Source organism: Osmerus eperlanus, chromosome 5 (genome assembly GCF_963692335.1).
Source record: "Osmerus eperlanus chromosome 5, fOsmEpe2.1, whole genome shotgun sequence".
In the NCBI taxonomy this organism is placed as follows: Eukaryota; Metazoa; Chordata; class Actinopteri; order Osmeriformes; family Osmeridae; genus Osmerus; species Osmerus eperlanus.
The window spans coordinates 7,051,756-7,077,029 of NC_085022.1; the positions used below are offsets into that span (position 1 = coordinate 7,051,756).

Here is a 25,274-nt window from a genome sequence, read left to right on the forward strand (position 1 = left end):
TGTGGTTTCTGATCTATCCCGCCATTGGTTGTTCAAAGACATGACCCCCTGGTAAATGCGTGTTGATTGGTTAGAAGGGCGACGGCAAATATGACGAAGGCAATACTTCAGGGTAGGATGTTTACTTTTATGTATAGGCCTACTGTATGTTAAGCTGTGAAATAATGACTTATCTGAATACTGTTTTGTGCATTAAATACCGTTTTCGGTTCAAATGTGCTGCAATAAATACCCTGACGGTTTCGGATGCTTTTTTGTTGGAGGCCAAGAAGTTGAGGAAAAATATCTGCAAAACCTCTGGCTTTGCATCTGCCTACAGTTATGAAGCGGCAAAAAAAGAAAAGAAACGAAAATATGAACAATAGGCTATTGGAGAAAAGTGGGTCGTGTACCTTGTGGCCATTGGTTTTTCTATTTTGCAGCCCGTGTTGACAAACGCAAAATAGGGCCGTAATATCGTTTCGTCACTTTAGGAACTCAAACCCACATTTAAGTGTAATGACTTGTTTGTTTTTTGTTTGTTTTTTTTTGTTTTTTTTTTTTTGGGGGGGGGGGGTAATATGCAATATACCCTGATCATTTCATATCCTTTATGCTGGTATCTGCAAAAACTGAAAAATAGGGTCGTATATCGTTTTGTCCATTTCGGATGTCAGAACCAGATAATGGGAAAATTCTTGTTTTCCGTTATTTTGTTTTATTTTGGAATAATGGAATAACCATATAACACAAATGGTATGAAGAGCCATTTACTCGTTTGTTTGATCGTCCATATTATGAATGCTGGCACAGGTGAAAAAGAGAGAGGGGGGGAGAGACGTGTAATGAATGATTGGAGGTGTTATTACTTCCGAAGTTCAAGTATTCTATTGTCAGATGCACAGAACAACACAGGGTCAGACTGGGCACTGACATTCTTAGGACAAGACAACGCAAAGCAGCCTGGCATAACATAACATATAAGTACACAGAACATTACATCTATGATAAGCTAAAATATAGTACACCTCCTAATATACAATATTCAATACATCATACTAAACCTCTAAATAAACATAATACACATAATAACCTATACTAACCTTATAAACCTATACTAACCTAAGACAAGTGAAGTACAACAGTGCAGTATTGCTGATAGTGCAACCAGAAGCTGAAAGTGACAGTGTGTAAGTGACTAGTGAGAAGTGTATCAGTGTCCATATCAATGTCCATTCAGAAGCCTGATGGCCCTTGGAAAGAAACTGATGTTCAGTCTGCATGTGCCAGACCGAATGCTTCGGTATCGCCTGCCAGAAGGCAACAGGGTAAAAAGACTGAATGATGGGTGGTAACAGTCTCCTAGAATCCTGCGAGCTTTCTTGAGGCATCGTGTGTGGTAGGTGTCCTGTAGGGCTGGGAGCTTCCTACCGATGATGAACTCAGCAGACCGGACCACACTACGTAGGGCCTTGTGGTCCCTGTCTGTGCAGCTCCCATACCACACTGTGATGCAACCAGTCAGTATGCTCTCTATAGTGCATCTGTAAAAGTTAGTGAGGATGACTGAGTCCATGCCAAACTTCTTCAGTCTCCTCAAGAAGAAGAGGCGTTTCCGGGCCGCTTTGACCACCTTGTCCGTGTGAGATCATTGCTGATGTTCACCCCGAGGAATCTGAAGCAGCTGACCTTCTCCACTTCGGATCTGTTGAATTGTAGGGGTGCATGCTCCTCCTCCTGCCGCCTCCTATAGTCCAAAATCATCTCCTTGGTCTTGCTGACGTTGAGAGAGAGGTTATTGTCCTGACACCATGATGTCAGGGTATCAACCTCCTCTCTGTAGGCCGACTCGTCAAATTTTTACAATTGTTTTGCCATTTTTGTAAATCTTAAAAGAAACAGAAAACAAAAGACATGTTTTTAAGCAAAGAAACTAGGAAAATGTTTTAAAGTGTCTTGTTAACGTGAATTTTCAACAGTTACGTAACAATAAAAGTATCAAAAGAAAAAAAATCTGTTTCTTATCAGTTTAATATCTGATACGTCCCCTACCCGGGGACCATATATTTAATAGATTTTGGAACAGAGAGATGGAATAGGGGCTTGCTCCGTCCACTCCACGCATCGACCTGGTATTGCAGTACCTCCAGGAACAGGGACGTCTTAATAGCACTTGAGGCCCCTGGGCTATGGACTTTTTTTTTTCATTTTTTGAGGCCCCCCACACGCAAATCGCACAATCGCACGAGTTGCTTGTATTGTTATTTACATTCCGTTGCACGGTTTAGGCTGAAATTCAGTTTTTGTGGTAAAAAGTGCCTTGTGTCAACGAAGGGAACTCAGTGCTAGCCTACGTCACAACATCAGCACACGTTAGCAACGACGCATGGATACAACGTGCATTGCTGTTGCACAGCAAGTATCGTATCGTGGTGTACTAGCAGCATTATACATTTAAGCAATTCAAGACTTGCATGTACAGTAAGTAATGTCACAATAAATTATGTATTTAAACTCAAGCTTGTGTAGTGCGTCGCTGTATTCAATGCCACAGCCTAAACTTTATGTCAAAAGAAACGTTAATTTCTGGCGCATTCAAACAATCCCCTCAGTGACGTTTGGCTAGCAACAGCAGCTAGGCTAGCTTTCTCGTAGCACAATTCAGCTTCTCCACGCAAGGCTCTAGACTGAGACCAAAAAGTCGAGTTTGAGGGCATATTTTCAGTTAGCAGATGGTACCGTTTGAATCGCGATTCCATCTGAAAAATACTGCCGGTGACAACGTTGTTAGAATAGCTTGTCTCAAAGGGGGTTCAGCTTGTTTCATATTAAATGGACCCATCTGCAACCGACGCAAGCAAGCACACCCTACAAAATGTACCCTCTATAGTTTTTGTTACATTTTGTTTAGATAAGAGGGAGGGGGGGCCTCCCCTGCCTCCACATACAACACCAGATGCCACTGTAGAGCAGAGTAATGACATCGCGAATACGGACGTTTATCATCATTATTTTGTATTATTATTAAGAGGCCCCTGATTGGTCGAGGCCCCAGGCTTAAGCCCAGGTAAGCCCGTGCATTAAGGCGCCACTGTCCAGGAACGGTGCACTTCCCCATCCATCCATCATCTGCCGCTTTCCCGGGGGTTGGGTCGCGGGGGCAGCAACCTAAGCAGGGAGGCCCAGACTTCCCTCTCCCCGGCCACTTCCACCAGCTCTTCATGGGACCCCGAGGCGTTCCCAGGCCAGCCGAGAGACATAGTCCCTCCAGCGTGTCCTGGGTCTTCCCCGGGGCCTCTTCCCAGTGGGACGTGCCCAGAACACCTCACCAGGGAGGCGTCCAGGAGGCATCCTTATCTGCCCGATCCACCTCAACTGGCCCCTCTCGACGCGGAGGAGCAGCGGTTCTACTCTGAGCCCCTCCCGGATGACCGAGCTTCTCACCCTATCTCTAAGGGAGAGCCCGGACACCCTGTGGAGAAAACTCATTTCGGCCGCTTGTATTCGAAATCTCGTTCTTTCGGTCACTACCCAAAGTTCGTGACCATAGGTGAGGGTAGGAACGTAGCCTTTCGACTCAGCTCCTTCTTCACCACGACGCACCGATGCAGAGCCCGCATCACTGCGGACACCGCACCGATCCGCCTGTCGATCTCGTGCTCCATTCTTCCCTCACTCGTGAACAAGACCCAGAGATACTTGAACTCCTCCGCTTGGGTCAAGATGTCCTCCCTGACCCGGAGATTGCACTCCACCCTTTTCCGGTCAATAACCATGGCCTCAGATTTGGAGGTGCTGATTCCCATCCCAGCCGCTTCGCATTCGGTTGCGAACCGCTCCAGTGAGAGCTGAAGGTCACGGCCCGATGAAGCCATTAGGACCACATCATCCGCAAAAAGCAGCGACCCGATCCTGAGGTCACCAAACCGGAACCCCTCAACGCCCTGGCTGCGCCTAGAAATTCTGTCCATATAAGTTATGAACAGAATCGGTTACAAAGGGCAGCCCTGGCGGAGTCCAACCCTCACCGGGAACAAGTTCGACTTACTGCCGGCAATGCGGACCAAACTCTGGCACCGGTCGTACAGGGGACAGCCCCGATCAGGGAATCCGGTACCCCGTACTCCCGGAGAACCCCCCACATGAGCCCCCGAGGGACACGGTCGAACGCCTTTTCAAAATCCACAAAACGTGTAGACTGGTTGGGCGAACTCCCATGCACCCTCCAGGACCCTGCCGAGGGTGTAGAGCTGGTCCACAGTTCCACGGCCAGGACGAAAACCACATTGCTCCTCCTGAATCCGAGCTTCAAAAATCCGAGGGATCCTCACTGGGAAAAACAGTGTCTAAAACAAATGCTCACATACTGCAGTGGGTTAGGTAATGTTGGTGTGTGTAGATCACACTTAGTACTACGTATTTCACATAAGGCAGTCATGCCAAACTATCTCTGATTTGCTCCCACTACAAACCTAGAGCCATAAAGAGAAATGCCTGTTCTGAAATGGGTTTTCCCTGAACCACTGCTTTGTGGTCCTCTCATCTCCATTTGGGTTTCTGTTCAGGCTTTGACTGGATATTTCATGTGACTGGTGTGTTGGTACTGCAAGCTCTCTCTACCACAGCCAAGAGAACACGGACTGAGCTGGCTCCTCAAGTCAACCTGGCAGAAATACTAAAGGTTTCTGCTGTCATTTTAACCACAGCTAATGAAACATGGATCCATAAACACTGACTGGAGTCAAGCTGAGATGTTTACCTCTGCAGTGATGCTGTTGTTTCAGCCTTCCATAAGCAGACAAAGTTCAGAATATGACACTTCCTTACATTACCGTTAGGGCCAATACAAACAACTATTTCACAAACTCCGGACCACAGACACCACCAGAGAACATTTACAGTACTTACATCCTGTATTTACTGTACTGTGCAAAAGTCTTAAGCCTCCAAGATTTTTTACATTCATTTTGAGGTGAGGCAGTGCTTCAAAAACATCAACCCTCGCAAGGCACCTGGCCTAGACGGCATATCAGGTAGGGCCCTCAGGGGCTGCGCTGACCAGCTGGCAGGGGTCTTCAGTGACATCTTCAACCTCTCCCTCAGTCTGTCTGTACTCCCCACCTGCTTCAAGAAGACCACCATTATCCCTGTGCCCAAGAACACCAAGGTCACATGTATGAACGACTATCGCCCGATAGCACTGACCTCTGTCATCATGAAGCGCTTCGAGCAGCTAGTCAAATCATTCATCTGCTCCTCGCTGCCCCCCACCCTGGACCCTATGCAGTTTGCATACCGGTCCAACACGTCTACAGACGATGCCATCGCTCTGACTATGCACACCACTCTCTACCACCTGGACAAAGGGAATACGTATGTGAGGATGCTGTTCATTGACTACAGCTCAGCATTCAACACCATCATCCCCTCCAGACTTGTCTCTAAGCTTGTGGACCTGGGACTAATCACCTCCCTCTGCAAGTGGATCTTCCACTTCCTGACGTGGAGGCCATAGGTGGTGAGAATCGGTGACCGCACCTCATCCACACTGATCACCAACACAGGCACCCCCCAGGGCTGTGTGCTCAGCCCTCTCCTGTTCTCCTGGTTCACTCACGACTGTGCGGCAACGCACAGCTCCAACCTCCTTGTTAAGTTTGTTGACGACACAACCATCGTGGGCCTCATCTCTAACAGTGACGAGTCAGCCTACAGAGAGGAGGTTGATACCCTGACATCATGGTGTCAGGACAATAACCTCTCTCTCAACGTCAGCAAGACCAAGGAGATGATTGTGGACTATAGGAGGCGGCAAGAGGAGGAGCATGCACCCCATACACATCAACGGATCCGAAGTGGAGAAGGTCAGCTGCTTCAGATTCCTCAGGGTGAACATCAGCAATGATCTCACACGGACAAGGTGGTCAAAGCGGCCCAGAAACGCCTCTTCTTCTTGAGGAGACTGAAGAAGTTTGGCATGGACTCAGTCATCCTCACTAACTTTTACAGATGCACTATAGAGAGCATACTGACTGGTTGCATCACAGTGTGGTATGGGAGCTGCACAGACCGGACCACAAGGCCCTACGTAGTGTGGTCCGGTCTGCTGAGTTCATCATCGGTAGGAAGCTCCCAGCCCTACAGGACACCTACCACACACGATGCCTCAAGAAAGCTCGCAGGATTCTAGGAGACTGTTACCACCCATCATTCAGTCTTTTTACCCTGTTGTCTTCTGGCAGGCGATACCGAAGCATTCGGTCTGGCACACGCAGACTGAACATCAGTTTCTTTCCAAGGGCCATCAGGCTTCTGAATGGACATTGATATGGACACTGATACACTTCTCACTAGTCACTTACACACTGTCGCATTCAGCTACTGGTTGCACTATCAGCAATATTGCACTATTGTACTTCACTTGTCTTAGGTTATAGGTTTATAAGGTTAGTATAGGTTATTTCAGCTACCGGTTGCACTATCAGCAATACTGCACTATTGTACTTCACTTGTCTTAGGTTAGTATAGGTTTATAAGGTTAGTATAGGTTATTATGTGTATTAGCCTATGTGTATTTAGAGGTTTAGTAAAATGTATTGAATATTGTATATTAGGAGGTTTACTATATTTTAGCTTATCATAGATGTAATCTATGTTCTGTGTACTTACATGTTATGTTATGCTAGGTTGCTTTGTTTTGTCTTGTCCTAAGAATTTCAGTGCCCAGTCTGACCCTGTGTTGTTCTGTGCATCTGACTATAAAATACTTGAACTTGAACTTCGGAAGTAATAACACCTCCAATCATTCATTACACGTCTCTCCCCCTCTCTCTCTTTTTCACCTGTGCCAGCATGCATAATATGGACGATCAAACAAACGAGTAAATGGCTCGTCATACCATTTGTGTTATATGGTTATTCCATTATTCCAAAATAAAACAAAATAACGGAAACCAATAATTTTCCCATTATCTGGTTCTGACATCCGAAATGGACAAAACGCCCCCCGCCCCCCCTCTCCCTCCCGCTCCAATTTGCGTTTGTCAACACGGGTTGCAAAATAGAAAAACGAATGGCCATCAGGTAGCCTACACGGACCGTTGACCCACATATTCATACGACTAATGACGACTAATGTTTGAAGTTATATATTTTGCCATTGTATTCTCTGTGAAGTAATTTGACTCCTTACACTCCAAACGATAGATGGCAGTAACGCAGCAGTTTCGTTTTAAAGGACACATTCACTTCAAAGGAGAAAAAAAGGAAGCCGATCTACAACTTCGGCTGGGGTGAATTTGCGCGTGCACAGCATTGCAAACAACTGTCAAGGGACAAGGAAGTTGACAGCTGGCTACAACTCGAAAGCGGTGAGTTTGCCATTCTTTTTAGAACTTACAGCTTGGTGCTTTGTAACTACATTGTCTAAAAGTTAATTATGTCTCGGATGGTCATGTAGATTAACACACTCAGCCGGCTAATTTGAAACACTTAGACAAGGAGGCAACGTTGAGCGTGTCTGAAAGCGGGAACGCGTGCCAGGGAACCTACGATTGTAACAGACACCTCAAATGACAGATTCCAAGTTATTTGATTGATAACTGGAGTAAAATATCATAATAAGATGGAGGTGGTATCTTAGCATTAATATCCAGGTATTAGGTTAGCGTCGTAAAATGTCAGCTGCAGTGTCATTTAGTCACCTGAATGTGTCCAGGTCCTCCCCTTTTAAGAGCCTTCACTAGACATTGATGGCAATCTAAGATTCGAAAACGAAAGATTACATTTTCCAAAGTAGGTCATTCAAGTAGGAATAATTTAACTGGGCACATTAGCCAGACGTGTCAAAGTTAAGAATAAAGAGTTACTCTTACTGGGGAAACATTTCAGTGTGACAACACCCTCTGCCTTAGGCTAAGACTGCAGTATAGTTTGACACACCCTTCACATCTGTTATTGGTCTTTGTTTACGATCACATTATTGCACATCTGTGCTCAGTTGAAAGTAACAGACAGTATTAGTATGTATATTGAGCTGTCTGAGTGAACCCCATCCAATGAAGAGTGACCCAGAGCTGCCTGGCTGGCTGGCAGGCAGACACACAGACAGGGGGCTCTGACCCTTTTGTGATGTGGATGACCAGGTCGACTTTCAGTCAGATTTATCAACCACAACTACACAGTAATCTTGAAAGTCCTATTTAAGTTCCCGAAACCTTCCTCACTATCAAAGGTAAACATCAGCAGGTAATCTGTTGATGTCTAAATGTGACAAGCCTCTTCTGATGGATTCTGTACTGAAGTGTCTTCTTCTGGAATAACTTCTGTGCTGGATTGGCCAGACTAATTGGCAAATTAGAAAATATGAGTTTTGTAGAACCCTTTGTTGTTCAGTCTTTGCTCAGACCTACTGTTGTGAAATAACATTAGAGGTGCGTCTTATCTTTTACGAGGTTATTCTGTGCTCCTGGGGCCCAGCTTAAGTGCATATCTACGTTCATACATTTATGTTATTGTCCTTGGGCTTCTTAGATATAATCATTAACCGTTTTGTTAATGATTTGGCATCGGAGGTACCTCAGTCAACGACCTGCTTGTCTGTTCCGTCTCAGTATTTATGAATGGCAGGGATGATAACACAATGATTCTTCAATCACAGCTCCTCTTCCAAAACACCTGTAGGTCTGCAGTCACTATCAACCAGTAAGTGATTGAATGCTGCCTTTTTTTCCTTCTGTTGTCGACCTCTTTCATTCCCCTCATTAAATAAACCTTCGAGTTATGATACAGCTTCTCTGTTTGCACAGCCTATCATCACAGTTGTTTGTGTCATTTGTTGGTCTTATCATTGCTAGCTAAAAGTGAAGCGAGTGTCTTTGTGTGAGCTAATGACCTTCTTTCCGTTCATTTATGGAGATGGAAGGGAACCAACTGTAAACTGTCTCAAAGGTTAAAAGCCTTTATTGGGGTTGGACAGTCGGTCTGAGGGGGTGACTCACAGGCGGTCGATGGCAGAGGGAGACGGTGGCACTGTTTTTAATCTGCTTCCCGTTTTATTTATAGGAGTCAAAGGAAGTGACTGCATGAAGGGATGGAAAGAATGAAATCTGAAGGCTGACATTGAGAAAATGATGTGATTTGGTAGAATGGAAGTCTGGGAAGAGGGGTGATTGAAGCTTGCTGTTGAATGACCCAACCCAAGATTGTTTTAGATGATTCAAGAAACAGAACGCTATAGATAGTTTAACGGGTTAGCATTCTATCTTAGCGTATGTGTTGCCACCTCCCATGTGACCATAAACTGTAAAAGAAACGAGTGACAGTTATTGGGCTAGAAACCTTGCTATTATCCAGTACCAATAGTACAGCGGCCCATAATAGTTCTATGGACACCTCTTAGCCGACTTCCTCTTCAAACCTACTTCAGTTCCTTGCAGCACTGCGATGAGTGTCCCTACACTTTTGTAGCTATTTATTTACGAGTTTGTTCCTCTCTCTTAGTGTTCCCTGACCTGAGGTCAGTGAGATGGGCTTCCTCTTGGTTTAGTGCCGCCTGTCAACGCCCCAGAGGCGAATGATGATGAGTTATCTTTTGAGGAGCTTGGGGGTTTTTGGCACCCGACACCCAATCATCTCAACCCCCTCTTACAAGCCCTCTACCCTCCTCTCCCTGGCTCATTTCCCTCTATGACCACATACGAGGGCAAAAGCTATTCTGGGGGTCTGGGTTACACTTGGGCACACACAAGGTCAAGATAAGAAATGCTTTGGCAGAAGTGTACTACAAAAAGTAAGCTGCTCAAACAGTTACATTTCCTCTCCAGGTTTCTGGTAGCCTATTTCAATGTTTCTTTTGATGCGTTCTGACAATAAGAAGTAATCTTGGCCTTCAGGCGGTAGCTTGTTGAATTGTTGGCTTCTTGTTTGAGGTGGCATGGTGTAGCTATTCTTTTTTAGGAGACCGTTATCCCTCAAGTTAGCTGTTTTAGTGAGCATGTAAATGCTAGAAGACTGAGGGTGTGTGAGAAATTGAGATAGTTGCCAGCTTAATTGCTTGGTTTTATGTTGTTATATTGTTTTTTAATAGTCTATCACTGTATCGATTCACGTCAAGTCTTTCAGACCTGCAAACTTGGCGCTTTTCGGCGACAATCGCCGTTTTCTTGGTCAATTGGATCATTTACGTGAATCGTCTAGAACCGGAGGAAGGGCAGCCTCCCCCCCCCCCCCCCCCCATACAGATGGCATACAGAAGAAGGGCAGCCTACCCCCCCTATGCCATGCAGGGTTAGAATTGCGAAACATTATTGGATAATTCTTATAATTGACATTTCTCTGGGCCAATCGGAATCTTAGCACTTTTTCTCTTGACCAATCGGAATCTTAGCACTAGCGTCAGAATCTTTAAGCACACAGCGTCAACTGTTACTTACATTTACATTTAGTCATTTAGCAGACGCTCTTATCCAGAGCGACTTACAGTAAGTACAGGGACATTCCCCCGAGGCAAGTAGGGTGAAGTGCCTTGCCCAAGGACACAATGTCATTTTTCACAGCCGGGAATCGAACTGGCAACCTTATGATTACTAGCCCAATTCCCTAACCGCTCAGCCACCTGACTCCCATACTTGCACTGGCCAGCTTCCCTACCGAAGTTGAGTTAGCAAATGTCGTTAGCGATGCTAGCTAACGTTAGTTTGCTAGCTGTATAACATTTCACTGGGTCTTGCAGGCAGCTGTGTGTTTAGCAAGTCGCAGTATTTCCAAGCCCTGATAGTTTAACTGAGATGACGCAGTAGATACGACGTGCATATATGTGCTAGGCTGGATTGAACTAGCACTATATGGGATAGACTGTTGCACAGTACTAGCTAGTTACTAGTACTAGTAGATAGTACTTAAGCTACTAGTAGTAGCTTAAGTACTATCAATCGTGCCGTGGTGTACTGGCAGCATCATACATTTAAGCAATTCAAGACTTGCATGTGCAGTAAGTAATGTCACATTAAATAATGTAGCTATTTAAACTCAAGCTTGTGTGGTGCGTCGCTGTCTTCAATGCCACAGGCTAAACTAGGTTACGTCAAAAGAAACGTTTTTCAATTCCGGCACATTCAGTGAAGTTTGGCTAGCAACATAAGCTAGGCTAGCTGGCTCGTAGCTTCTTCATGCAGCTTCTCCATTCAGGGCTCTAGACTGAGACCAAATGGTCGGCTTTTTTTTTACTGACAACGATCGCATCCAGCAAACTTCTTTTGAATTAGCCATTTCCCCCTAAATAAATATCAAGCTTATTTACGTGTTTGGGGGCATATTTTCAGTTAGCAGATGGTACTGTTTGAATCGCGATTCCATCTGAAAAACACTGTGACAACGTTGTAGGCCGTAAGGTGAACCCTGTTATCGTTTCAACCCGCTCCACAGTCTGGCATCTACACAACCTTTAGCTCATAAAAAAACGAGTCCTGCTAAGCTACCAAAAAAAAGTTTGTCGCTGAAATTCCAGTCGATTGTCGATGCGTCTATGTTTTATGCAGAACTAGTTTCTTCAGAGCGTAATAGGATTTTGGTGGCACGGTTCGACACGTGATCCTTCTACACCAATAAGGTAGCTGCTTTTTGTCAACATGGATGGATATGGTTGTCAAATAGAGGATGGGACTTTGCACGTTACAGTGTTTCTTTTATGTTTATTTTGCCGTGGCGGCCCGCCAAGACTAAATTTCTGCCGCCATGGTATCAGAAATAGGGCTGTACAAAATTTTAGGACGTCTATGTGATTGTTAGAGTGCATGTCGGAGAATAGCATGGATACGCGCTTCACACCGCAGTTGAGATTGTGCGTCTTTGAGAAGTCGTATAGCTAACTTGTCAGTTAATTTAAGCCTGTTATTGTATTAGTCTATATTCTTGCTAATTTAAATTAAGTTAACTGGTGATCTTCGTTGTTTGTATTATTCCCCTGCTAGCTAAATTGCACATGTCTGTTGTAGCGATTGCTGCCTTTGCTTACTTTTGTATTTTCAGTGCATTACTATGCAGAAGTAGTTTTAATTAATAAATAGTGGGTTTATTGTTATTATTTGCTACAGAATGCTTAGCCTATCAAGCTCAAATGAAGCAGACAGTGTACATGCTTTCGAGTACCTTAATCGATAGGCTAGGCTACTGACCAACGTCAATTATTAAAATGTCAATTAATAATTGGCAGCATTTATGCCATTTAGAACATACTTTATGAGTGGAAGGTCTCTAAGTAGCCTAACCTTATTGCTTTAGGGGAAATAGTACGAAAATATGTGCAATATTACATTAGTTATTAAACTAGGCTATTACATTAACCTGGGGGGGGGGGAAGACTTATGTCGTTGTTGTAACATTCATTCATTCTTCCACAAATGAAAACACTGATCAACCATAAAAACAATCGTAATGAAAAATATGAAATATGATATATAAAACTGTACAAAACAGAATAAGGAATAACAGATTAAGGACACTCAGTCCTCACTGTCAGTGTCAGGACAGTTATCTTCCAGTTCCTCAGTTTCTTTTCTGTTGGCACAATTACAACAACGACCTAAGTCTGTGCAACACAGTCCTGCAGAAAAACATGAACATCTGCCTGTCTCACACGCACTTTTGCAGCCGTAGTGTATCACATGCAAAACACTGTCAGGGGCCGAATTTCTGTTACGTGCAAGGTCCCATCCTCTATTTGCCAAACATATCCATCAATGTTGACAAAAAGCAGCTACCTTATTGGTGTAGAACGATCACGTGTCGAACCGTTCCACCAAAATCCTATTACGCTCTGAAGAAACTAGTTCTGCATAAAACATAGACGCAACGATAATCGACTGGAATTTCAGCGACAAACTTTTTTTGGGTAGCTTAGCACGAATCGTTCTTTTTTATGAGCTAAAGATTGTGTAGATGCCAGACTGTGGAGCGGGAATCATTTTCTAAAAGACTTTTCGTGGTTCACCTTGCAGCCTATTGTTAGAATAGCTAGTTTCAAAGGGGGTTCGGCTTGTTTCATAACAAACGGACCCATCTGCAACCGACACACGCCCTACAATTTCCCCCAGAAATTGTACCATCTCTAGTTCCTCTTTCAAGTAATAAGCCCATGTGTTCAAGTGTTGAGCATTAAATTAGCTGCATGGTCTGTAGAGATCTTGGGACGAAGCTGCAATAGCGTACATAACAGAAAGTGTTTCATTCTGGAGAAATTGTGTAAATGTTTTATGTAGTTAGATGGTCCGAGGAGTGGAGTTGGTGAAGCGCCCTGGTGAGTTGCAGTCATTCGCCATAGTTCTAGTACTAATCTGAGGCTAGTCTCCATAGATATCTATATTATGTCTATGGATATCTATGCCTAGTCTCTATATATAATATGGCCTTTAAGTCACACTCAGAAATGTTTCATTTGCATATTAAAATCACAAAAAAATCGAGCCGGGGGCACGCCCCCCCGCGACACTGTCACCTTTTTTTACTCTGAGGAGTTTGCAGGTCTGTATATTGTGGTCTTGTGGGAATGTCACCTTGTAACAGTGTTCACCATTTCATGTGAGTGGACCAGGAAGGAAGCAGGCCAGACCATATGACACAAACAGGCCTTTTGAAATCCTCCGGTTGCTTTTTCTGTGAACCAGCTTTGTGTTGTGTTTTGTGTTCACAATAAAAAAATCTCTCTGACTTAGATACCTCACAGAGAGACATTGAGCAGATTAGGCTAAATCCATGTAATTGTCTGGTGTCAGTTGACTCACTACTATATACATCCAAAAGCCTCAATTAATGCCACATTGTTGGTGGAGGGAAAAACCTTCCACAAGGGACAAGTTTTGGCAGGCTTGGGTTATGGATGCGTAATGCTGTTCTCATTTAGTTTTTATTTCATACACCACTTTCTTTGCTGGTATGCAGGTTGAAATATATTGGCCAAGTGCTGCTTGTGTAAGTGTTACCTAACAATGTTTTTAGTTTCTGTTTGGCTCCTTCCTATGCAAATCAAAGCTTTAGGACCATTTATTGTTGGACTGAACTATAAATGTCTGTTCAGTAGATAAAAATTATATAGACTGCCCTTTCACTACACTAAAACCTTGAACGTAACATTTTGAGATGGGGTGATTTGCGCTGTAAGTCAAGGCAATCGATTTTAAGGAGCACTTATCACTCTCAACTTAGTGTAAGATGACACTACATCTTCCTGGAAGCACAAAAGGAAGACAGTGTTGCTCCTCAGGCTACAGTATGTAGCCATGGCAACCCCTAACAGTGGCCTGGCACTTAGGCCAGTTGAATTAAGCTGAATCAGTGGGTGCATGGAGAGACAGTGTCATTAGGCTGCCTGCAGACTTTCACACAGGAACCAGGCCAAGAGGGAACTGTTCATGAGGCTTTGGATTTTGTTGTTGTCCTCGACTCCTATCACAAGGTCTGTGTTTCAAGCCGGGGGAATATTTCTCGAAGCAGGGTAGACATGAATGTACTTTGAAAAATGTATTTTGTTGTCAAAGAATGAAAGATGGAAAAATGACCCCCCCCCACCCTCTCTCTCGTTGTTTCTGTTTCAATAGGTTGGGACTAGAGCAAGGATCGTGAGAGTCATTCGAAGACTTTGTTTTGACTCTGGGGCCAGATCAGTACGGCTCTGGAGAATGAGACTATGTTCTTGATGTTGGGGGTGCTCTCCTTCACCCTCAGTTTACACCCAACCCCAAACGTTCTCTATCTCACCCCTGTGAAGACAACACTCCCGTCTACCTTCTAGAAAATTACGCCACCTTATCCCTCGTATCAACTACTTCTAACCTCATCTGTCACCGCAACCCTTCCTCCCCCCTTGCGCTACGCTTCACTCCATATCAGTCTCATCGTCCTCGCAAGTGTCTGCCCTGCCTCGAGACAGTGAGGTTTGGTATATAGAATCCTTCACCCACTGTCCTCCTCTTACCCACGAACCCCCTGCTGTGGGCACCAACTGGCCTGGACTGCCATGAGGAGCTACCGGAGCCTCCCTGACATCCTGTCTCTGTGATGTCAGAGGCTTGCAACCAGGGCCAGGCAGACGGACTTCCCAGGTTTGTGATTGGTAGTGAGGATGAGGACCACACAGGTCCCAAGGACAGACGCATGAAGAACGAGGAGACTTGTTCAGGGGAGTGGAGGAAGAGGAAGAGGAGCTGAGGGAGGAAGAGGAGGATGATTTGGTGAGTAAGGAATTATAAGCTGCAAGACAACTACTACTGACTGTATGTAGTTGAACCCTTCAGGGAGTGATTACGTTGCACTGATATAAATGAAAGTGTTTTGGAGGGATGAGAGATGAAGGATGAAATGGTCAGAAGGAAGACTGGAGAGCTAAAGGTATTATCACTACAGAGGGGATGGATGCAAGGAATAAAGGAGTAATATTGTTTGGTGGACTGGTGAGAATAGAAAAGGGGGAAGAGCAGCAAAAATGTATTTGTAAAGGAAGGAAGTGAGGGATATAGTAAGTAAACAGTATAGAAAGACGTGGTTTTGTTTGTGCTGATGTGGCTATAAAAGGCTGCCATTGTTTAATTCTCTCTCTCTCTCTCTACTCTCTCTTCTCTCTCCTCTCTCTCGTCTCTCTCTCTCTCTCTCTCTCTCTCTCTCTCTCTCTTCATCTCTCTCTCTCTCTCTCTCTCTCTCTCTCTCTCTCTCTCTCTCTCTCTCTCTCTCCTCTCTCTCTCTCCTCTCTCTCTCTCTCTCTCTCTCTCTCTCTCTCTCTCTCTCTCCTCTCTCTCTCTCTCTCTCTCTCTCTCTCTCTCTCTCTCTCTCTCTCTCTCTCTCTCCTCTCTCTCTCTCTCTCTCTCTCTCTCTCTCTCTCTCTCTCTCTTCTCTCTCTCTCTCTCTCTCTCTCTCACCCTCTCACCTATATATATATCCCCGCTCAGCCATCAGAGAGGCAGATTGTGGTGGGCATCTGCTCCATGATGAAGAAGTCCAACTCCAAGCCCATGACCCAGATCCTGGAGAGGCTGTGCAAGTTTGAGTACATCACGGTGGTCATCTTCCCAGAAGAGGTCATTCTCAACGAGCCCGTGGACAACTGGCCCCTATGCGACTGCCTCATCTCCTTCCACTCCAAAGGTACACACGAACGTACGTATGGGCACCCAGACATACATTCATGTGGACACACACAGTGTAGTGTAAAAGAGAATGCACACACAGCCATTCACGCACAGTAATGCTTAGTCATGTAACATGATTTTTTTGTGTACATGGTGTTTCATGTGTGACAATCTGTTATCAAAAATATACAGGTAAATGTACAGGAACATGGACATTTGTATGTACAGTGGTATGGGATTTTTCTGAATGTGGTTTTTCCCCCCATGTGTGTATGAATGTGTATATGGGGGTCGTTTTATAGGTTTCCCATTGGACAAGGCTGTGGAGTATGCCAAACTCAGAAATCCACTACTCATCAATGATCTCAACATGCAATACTTCATTCAGGATAGGTAGGAGTATTGAAGTTTCTTTCTCTCTTTCTCTTTCTCTCAGACTTTCTAATTCTCTTTATCATTTCCACACACACACCTGAAAATCTCATTGTTTCTTCCCCAGGAGGGAGGTATACAGGATCTTGCAGGAGGAAGGCATTGACCTTCCTCGGTACGCTGTATTGAACCGTGACCCAGACAGACCAGAAGGTGAGGCTCCTTTCCTGTACAGTAACTAACCAGAGTTTCTTCTGAGAAACCCCATCCCATAGTCCCTATTTTGTCTGTAATGGGCCGTACCATGTGTCTTTCTGGCAGAGTGTAGCTTGGTAGAAGGGGAGGACCATGTGGAAGTGAATGGGGAGGTGTTTCCCAAGCCGTTTGTGGAAAAACCTGTTTGTGCCGAAGACCACAACGTCTACATCTACTACCCCACCTCCGCTGGGGGAGGAAGCCAGAGGCTCTTCAGAAAGGTATAGAGGGGCTTCACAAAGGATGCGGGCACAACTGTCATTTTGGGGATAGATCTGTGATAGAGCATTTGACTGCAGTTGAAGAGGTCTCGGGTTCGCTGAGACTCCCCTCCTGTATGTCCTTTTTGATAAGTGTCTGCTAAATAAAGTCATCATTATTATGATGTAGCAATGTAATTTTTTATTATTGGGCTTAATGGATGCAGGATCTACTGTCACATGTATTAGAACAAGGCCTATTTATTCTCCCAACCAGTAGATGGATAGACTAATGGAGTTTATGTGGTTCCTGGCTTTCTCTTCTCCAGATAGGGAGTCGTAGCAGTGTGTACTCCCCAGAGAGCAGTGTACGAAAGACTGGCTCCTACATCTACGAGGAGTTCATGCCCACGGATGGAACGGATGTCAAGGTACCTGCTCTTAACATTTGTGTGTGTGTGTGTGTATGAACCGTCTTACACTACTGTATGCAGTCTCTGTCGTTTTGTTCTGGTGAAAGGTAAGTGTTGTATATACAACATGTTCACTCTGGAAGTTTTCATGGAACTACTGTATGTGGGTGCACTGCACTGTATTCGGTGTGTCTGCCACTCCATGGAGGATTGCTTGTTTGTTTGCATGGTACAAGGTAAAACACTGAACTAATTTGGCCCAAATATACTTACATTTGAATAGCTTGACTTTGTACAGTAGGTAATGTTGCTGTTGCCTGACTGTGTGCATGGCTGCAGGTGTACACCGTGGGACCAGACTACGCCCACGCTGAGGCCCGGAAGTCCCCCGCCTTGGACGGGAAGGTGGAGAGGGACAGCGAGGGGAAGGAGATCCGCTACCCGGTCATGCTCACGGCCATGGAGAAACTGGTGGCCCGCAAAGTCTGCCTGGCCTTTAAGGTGAGACTTGCCCACTGGGTCTAATTTAGAAAGGGTAGGTTAGAACACTTGTTTGCATATCATATTTTTATATCAACAGGTCGCAGTCGGTTGGAGGATCACCTCTGTACTGTATGTTGTTTTAGATAAAAGCACCTGCCAAATGAATAGTTTATTCATTATTATATACCTGACACCCAATTAAAGTGAGGTATACTCATGTAGGTCCTTGGAGTGTGCCTGTTTCAATACTCCCAACTGGGTTCCAAGTTTGTTTCTCTTTCTTCCCCCATGCCTTTGTGAAAGAACTGAGCATGGGGGGATTTTGCTCACGATGCACCCCATTTCCTCAGCTGAAAAGAAGGACAAAGTGCCTTGACTGATATTCAATTGCCTTTTGTTGTATATATAATTTTGTTGTAAGTTTTGTACCCATTTTCTCCCTCCAGCAAACTGTGTGCGGTTTCGACCTTCTGAGAGCGAATGGCCATTCCTTTGTCTGTGACGTCAATGGCTTCAGCTTTGTAAAGAACTCCATGAAGTACTATGACGACTGTGCCAAGGTTTTGGGGTAGGAGAAGCATTTTTACAAGATTTGCCTGTGCTAAATTGACCATGTTGGTACATGTTCAGTTAGCCTGTAAATGTTTCTTGTAAATTGCTAATTTTATTTGACCTAACACAACACTTAATTTAACTTTGGACCAACTTTGTATCCGTATAATTTTATTCTGCAAGGCAAATTTTTGAATCTTGCATGTTTGATTTGATGTATTAATCATTTGTCAGCCTCCAAAGGGGTGGTAGTAATTCCCTCCAACCTGGGGTGACCAGTTATGTCATGGTTACATTTCACTTAGCCTCTCATTTACAGTTCTAGTGTCTAGGCAGGGTAACCAAAACCTTGTGTTGACTAAAATGCTCTCATAAATAACACAAGTGGAAACTACAATTCCAAGCTGGCCCAGTGGCAGCACGGATTCGTAACACTAGTCTCCCCCACAGGAACATGGTGATGAGGGAGCTTGCTCCGCAGTTCCACATCCCCTGGTCCATCCCCATGGAGGCTGAGGACATCCCCATCGTCCCCACCACCTCAGGAACCATGTAAGGACCTGTACTGGAGACTGAAATTACATGTTATTCATCAGAGCTCTTACAGTATGTTAACTGCCCTCTGATCATTCATGAAGTTCCCTTTAATGATGAGTGTAAGTCATCTGGGTGAACCTTCAAGCCAGCTGGCCCTTATCATGTGATGAAGTGAGAGGATGTTGATCAAGGATCGGGTGTCTGCCTGGACTCACCCCTCATAATTTTTCTTGCAGGATGGAGCTGCGCTGTGTCATCGCTATCATCCGCCACGGGGACCGCACCCCCAAACAGAAGATGAAGATGGAAGTCAGACACCCACTGTTAGTATTGTTGTACTGTAATTAAGTACCGGTAGTTGAGACGTTCTTGCTTCACTGTAGTATTGTTCTTTTGGGCTCAAGCCTTCGGCGAGCACAACCATTGTTCTCTCCCATATATATTTATTATTACTATTTTCCCACCCCTAAGGATCCCTCAATATTTGTACTACATACACATCGTCGGTGTCAAAATGTTCGTCTTGGTCCCGATTGCATTGCTTGTGTAGGGATTTACACGGTTTAGGCAAAAATTAAGTTTTTCGGGCGAAAAGTGCCTTGTGTGGCAGAAGGGACGTTAGTGCTAGCCTAACGTCACAACGTCAGCACACGTTAGCAACGACGCATAGATGCGCCGTTCCAGTAAAACAGACAGCTACATCAGCGAGTCCTCAGCATTACTACCGTAGCTAAAAGTCTAGGAAATTCCGGCGTCATGGAGCCGACCAGCTAAATACTTATTTACCACTAGCGTTGTTACCTGCATATAAGCTACATGGTCTGCAATGGTCTTTCCCCGACTTCCGCTCTGCTCTGCGCTCAACTAAACTTAATTTTTTTTAATACTCAAACATCTCCGCGACTTATTGAGTAGCTAATAGTGGCGCGACACAACAAATCGAAATTAGTTGCCAACTCTTTTAATAATCAAATTTGATCAATTCGTTGTTGCAGCAGTTAGAACTATGCACTTTTAATCCCTAATCTTCTGCTATACTTTATACATGTACTAATTGTGTGTTGTGTTGGATAAAAGCATTGCTAAATGAATAAGATGTAATTGTGGTCTCTTTAGCCTTCTCCTCACACACTAGTCTTCCTTCACCTAAATATTCTCTGACCCCATTACACACACACCCCTGACCTGCAGTATTGAAGTGACAGGTTTGTTGTGTCTGTAGGTTTTTTGATTTGTTTGAGAAGTACGGAGGCTACAAGTCTGGGAAACTCAAGCTGAAGAAGCCCAAACAGCTGCAGGTCAGTCAACTACTATAGGCATATTGTAGCCATACTGGATCATATCAGTATGAGTGTTTTTCTTTATTGTGGGTAAACTGTATCGTGTGTGTCTATAGGAAGTGCTGGACATAGCCCGTCTGCTGTTAGCCGAGCTAGGCCAGCATACCGACTGTGAGATCGAGGAGAAGAAATCCAAACTGGAACAACTCAAGACCGTCCTAGAAATGTGAGTGATCTGTTTACGACCTTATTCTGGCCGGCCGTGCACAAAAATTATCACCATCCCAGAAAGGTCTTTGCAAACTCATGTCGTACACGTCAGTGCATCCACATTTACATGCTTGAAAGTGCATGCACAAAGATACAGACGCACATTTACATGCCGGTGTCACATGGAGAAAGCACATAGCTGACACGCTCTTTTCGAACACTCCATTTTGTTGTTCTTCATCTCACCCATTCATAGCTAGTCATCTGCTCTGTCTCCAGTGCTTGTAGAGGAGATGCTCTAGCTGTGATGTCAATGCTGTCTTTTGCTTGATATCCTACACACGGCAATAAATGTTCTAGACTCACTAAACAAGACTCCTCATAACTTTAGTTCCTTTTTTCACTTTTGGAACATTCCCTCCCTCCTGTAGTCTCTAACTCTTTTCTCCCTTATCTTTCCTTTCCCCCTGTTTCTCTCTTCCCCTCTTCCTTCTCTCCAAAGGGAATCCAGCTTGAATGACACTCAGTACGCACCCCTTTACATCCTCCGTCTCTTTAAAGGGCGAGGTTCCTCCTTGTTGTCAGCCCTCGCTGTAACCACCTTTTAACCTCCATTCACAATCACACATCTGACTGTACTGACCGCCTAGCCACAGTTTTAACAAAGAACCATTATGCGCAATCGTCACTACAAGTCTGGTGTGTGTGTGTGTTAGTATGTTTAATGTTATGCTGCCATGGGACTTGCATGTCACCCTTTAAATGCCCCTCCCCACCTGTCTTTGACATCCTACCTTCTGTTCTTTCCTTATCTCCCCCCTCCCCCCCAGCCTCTCTATGTACCCCAAGCTCAACAGACCACATTCACTATCATATTATCCACAGGTATCAGGTGGATATTGATGGAATTGGATCATTATTAACCATGTGCGATTCAGCAACCATAACCACGGTTAATAACATGGTTACCCGCACATCTGACACCTAGTCGGTGTGTGTTGGACATGGTCCAGCAGCCTTCTCCATATACATTTGATCTATTTTTAATTGGCAGCACATGAAAAGTCTATAAGGGATCAGTGGTGAAAACACTGATCGTATATCTTGCATCAAACCCTTTCATTTTCCAGAGTGCCATCAACATACCCGCTCCAGCTGGTGTCCGACTAAATGTCTGTTTCAGGGATTCTTAATCTGAAACTTTGATGCCATTAGCTGTGGGATGCGCTACATTTATTACAGGTTTAAGCCAAGTGCGTAGGGCAGCTGTAGCCTTAACGGACAGCCTATTGTGAGCACGGTATTTAGCTAACTGGAGGCCATTGAACCTACAGTGGTGGGGTCCAGAGTCTGACGGTGTCAACTTTCAGACCGCACTGACTCTAAGAGCAGCCAAAAGCCTGTCAGATGCCAAAGGACAGGCTCTGGTATGGCACATAGAGGATTAGCACACAGTGGGTCTGACTGAGAACATGCATGCAAACACATTTAGGAAAACATGGGAGCTCGTGTGGCATAGCGACTCACTGATAGACTGAGCACCTGCTCACATTTTAGCTGGTTGGTTGATATGGAGTCAGAGGTGTGTCATATCCAACAGCAATGGGGTCGTTTCTGTTTCATTTCGGTCAATGACAACTCAAAGTCATTTCAACAGTTGGAAAGTGTTACTTTTGCTTTTGACTGACTTGATATTAAATTGACCCCAACTGGCTCAACAAAATGTCAATGTATAGCACTGTATGGGTTTGGCTAAATTATTAGACCTTTGCCCTATCTATCTTCTCCCCATTGTCTCTTTGTGTGTGTGTGTGTGTGTGTGTGTGTGTGTGTGTGTGTGTGTGTGTGTGTGTGTGTGTGTGTGTGTGTGTGTGTGTGTGTGTGTGTGTGTGTGTGTGTGTGTGTGTGTGTGTGTGTGTGTGTGTGTGTGTGTGTGTGTGTGTGTGTGTGTGTGTGTGCGCGTATATGTATGTGTGTGTGGTATGCATACGCCAGGTATGGCCATTTCTCAGGTATTAACAGGAAGGTGCAGCTAACACACCTGCCTAATGGACAGCCTAAAGCCTCCAGTGAGGAAGAAGGTAGGAATACTGAGCCACGGTGGTGTTCGTGTGTATGCGCATATTTTGCATTTGACGACGTAAAATGGATGAAGGACCACAAATGGAAGAAAATGACCCTGTTAACAATAAAAACTGGGATTGCAAATAATATACGTTTTTGTTGTATGGGCTGAGACAGACAATACCCCAACACTGCTTGTACCTTTTGAACTTGTGTGCACACCAGACTCTCAGAGAGAAGGTCCGTCTCTGCTGCTGGTGCTGAAGTGGGGTGGTGAGCTCACCCCTGCAGGCCGCGTCCAGGCTGAGGAGCTGGGAAGGGCCTTCCGCTGCATGTACCCTGGAGGACAAGGTAGTCTACACACACAACACACACACTCACATTATCTCTCACTCTCTTCACACAATAGCATAGTAGTGCTCTTATGAGAAGCACACTGTACATTTATAACATACCATACATGTATTACAATGCATGTACAAAACATGCATTTTCCACAAAATGGAAAGCAGACCAAACTGCAAACTTGTGTTTTATTTGCCTTGTCAGATGGGTCTGGTCACCCACCTATTCAAACTGATTCCCACCCGGCCTGGATGGTGCAAGGCCAATCACAACCATTCATCTGATACGGGCGGGTTTATTACAATGATTGTACAGAGGAGTGCCATTGAGGCCTCTTCGATGTCGCTCTAATTGGTTTTTATCTATCCAATTGCGTCCAGAGACATTTTGGCCTGCCCCTGATAACGTCCACTGGACATGTAAAATGAATTGAGAGGTTCCAGACCAATACGTATGAGAATTGGTCTTGCAATGGCAGGCTATAGTCTACTATGTCCAAGTTACCACGACTGAAAGAAACGTTAGTCATCAGTTTGGTGTTGACATAGTGAACACTCATGGAGGGCACGCCTGCTATTGTTTATGGAGTTTTCACCCAGTGATTCCATCTGCTGTACCAACTGAATGTCGGTCACATTGACAGTATTCTCAACATGCAACCCGCAGACTGTTTTGTTTCAGGGTTAGCTGAAGAGACAGATTTTCAAGCTCTCTCAATCTACTATTCATCCAAATCTTTGATTAGTTACTTGAAAGGGTTTACACTCTTGACATTGATGTATACTGTACACACTGCACTGTAAAGATTATCATTGATCCTAATCTATAGTGTAGCTAACAAAATTGACTGCATTGTGCTTTTCTGCTGCATGGGTGTAAATGTGGGCATAAACATGGCATACTGGGAGTTTATGCAGAAGATGTATTTGTTGGAGCACACAGCTTTCACTGGAATATATCTCTACGTATATTCATGTTTATGACTGCTCTCTAAATCACCCTCTGTTCTATTCAACTATCTAGTCCTGCAAATGCATGAAGCTATCCTTCAAGCCCAGAAAAGAGAAAGCAAAACTTAATATTTAGTACAGCCAAACAAATAAGAAAACATGCCACTGTTCCTCTCCCTTTTGCCACGTAATTTACAGGAGTTTCACAGTACGATACCCAAAGTAAGAGGTCTTCTGTTAACTGATGTTCTCTTCTCACCTCTGGCACTGTAAACTCCTAGCTGGTGGCCGCAGGTCCCTTGGCTGCGAGTCCCCAATTGGTAAGAGAAGGGCTTGGACTGTGCACTCTTCGTACTGCCGCCTTCCGCCATCTTCTGCCAAGTTTTCACCCTTCATTTCATCAACTAACCTGCTTCTTTCCATCTCCTTTCATCTGGCGAGCGGTCCGGCATCCTCTGTGGTGGAGTTGTTGTGTAAGCCGTGTGGTGGCCGCCTGGCCCTCTGAGGTGACTCAGCGATTTTGAAGCTGTTAATTTGATGCAGATCATCTCTCACTAACTCTACTGGCAAAATCCTTTGACTGTGCGTCCTCTGACCTTACGTCCGACTACTAGTGTTGAATGCATGAGTAAGATTAAGGTTTTTGTAGTTCATGGCCTTGTTTTTACTCCAAAGACTGACATAATTCTTATGAACCACATTCAGTTTTTCTCCCCAGTATTACACGTGACATACCCATTTTTTTTTGCAGGTGAACTGACTTCCAGTAATATTTTCAAGTTTTTCCACTCCTCTCATTTGAAAACCTAGAAATCCTTTCTCATTCTTGATACACTATATTGCCAAAAGTATTCGCTCGTCTGCCTTCACACAGATATGAACGTGAGTGACATCCCATTCTTAAACCATAGGATTTAATATGATGTCGGCCCACCCTTTGCAGCTATAACAGCTTCAACTCTTCTAGGAAGGCTTTCCACAAGGTTTAGGAGTGTGTTTATGGGAATTTTGGACCATTCTTCCAGAAGTGCATTTGTGAGGTTGGACAGATGTGGGACGAGAAGGCCTGGCTGGCAGTCTCCGCTCTAATTCATCCCAAAGGTGTTCTATCGGGTTGAGGTCAGGACTCTGTGCAGGCCAGTTAAGTTCTTCCACACCAAACTCGCTCATCCATGTCTTTATGGCCCTTGCTTTGTGCACCTGAATTCAATGATTTGGATAGATGAGTGAATACTTTTGGCAATATAGTGTATGTGCTTCATTGAGCTTGACTTGTTCATTGGAACTTATTGTTGTTCTAAAATATTTCAAAAATCTCACAATCTCAAGCCAACACTCAAAGTATTTGAAATGTATTTTAACCCAGCTTGAGTGTAAATTCTGTGTCCTTGTGCTTTGGGCCTCAGAAAGTGTTTTGGTCAAGAAGCCATGTCTGTAGGTCACAGGAAAGTATCGTTGAGGATGGATATCAGGGAGTATATAGGGATTCAATGGCTGAGCGGTTAGAGAATCGGGCTAG

The 25,274-nt window shown here is 44.5% G+C and overlaps 1 protein-coding gene and 1 non-coding gene across 2 annotated transcripts in view; both read left to right on the forward strand.

Moving 5' to 3' along the window:
- Positions 1-1,953: 1,953 nt before the first annotated feature.
- Positions 1,954-2,145, forward strand: LOC134021791 (U2 spliceosomal RNA). Its single transcript, XR_009930573.1, has one exon. It is a non-coding gene; the product is annotated as a U2 spliceosomal RNA (small nuclear RNA).
- A 5,105-nt stretch (positions 2,146-7,250) lies between these two features.
- Positions 7,251-25,274, forward strand: part of LOC134021048 (inositol hexakisphosphate and diphosphoinositol-pentakisphosphate kinase 1-like) — a 34,159-nt gene continuing 16,135 nt past the window's right edge. Inside the window, 17 exon segments of the mRNA XM_062461495.1 lie at positions 7,251-7,349; positions 14,571-15,157; positions 15,160-15,203; positions 15,915-16,110; positions 16,397-16,487; positions 16,594-16,679; positions 16,788-16,942; positions 17,251-17,352; positions 17,674-17,835; positions 18,264-18,385; positions 18,820-18,921; positions 19,143-19,229; positions 20,129-20,204; positions 20,303-20,412; positions 20,899-20,922; positions 22,392-22,477; positions 22,686-22,811. Of these exon segments, the coding sequence (XP_062317479.1) occupies positions 15,031-15,157; positions 15,160-15,203; positions 15,915-16,110; positions 16,397-16,487; positions 16,594-16,679; positions 16,788-16,942; positions 17,251-17,352; positions 17,674-17,835; positions 18,264-18,385; positions 18,820-18,921; positions 19,143-19,229; positions 20,129-20,204; positions 20,303-20,412; positions 20,899-20,922; positions 22,392-22,477; positions 22,686-22,811 (1,696 nt within the window). The 5' untranslated portion in view covers positions 7,251-7,349; positions 14,571-15,030.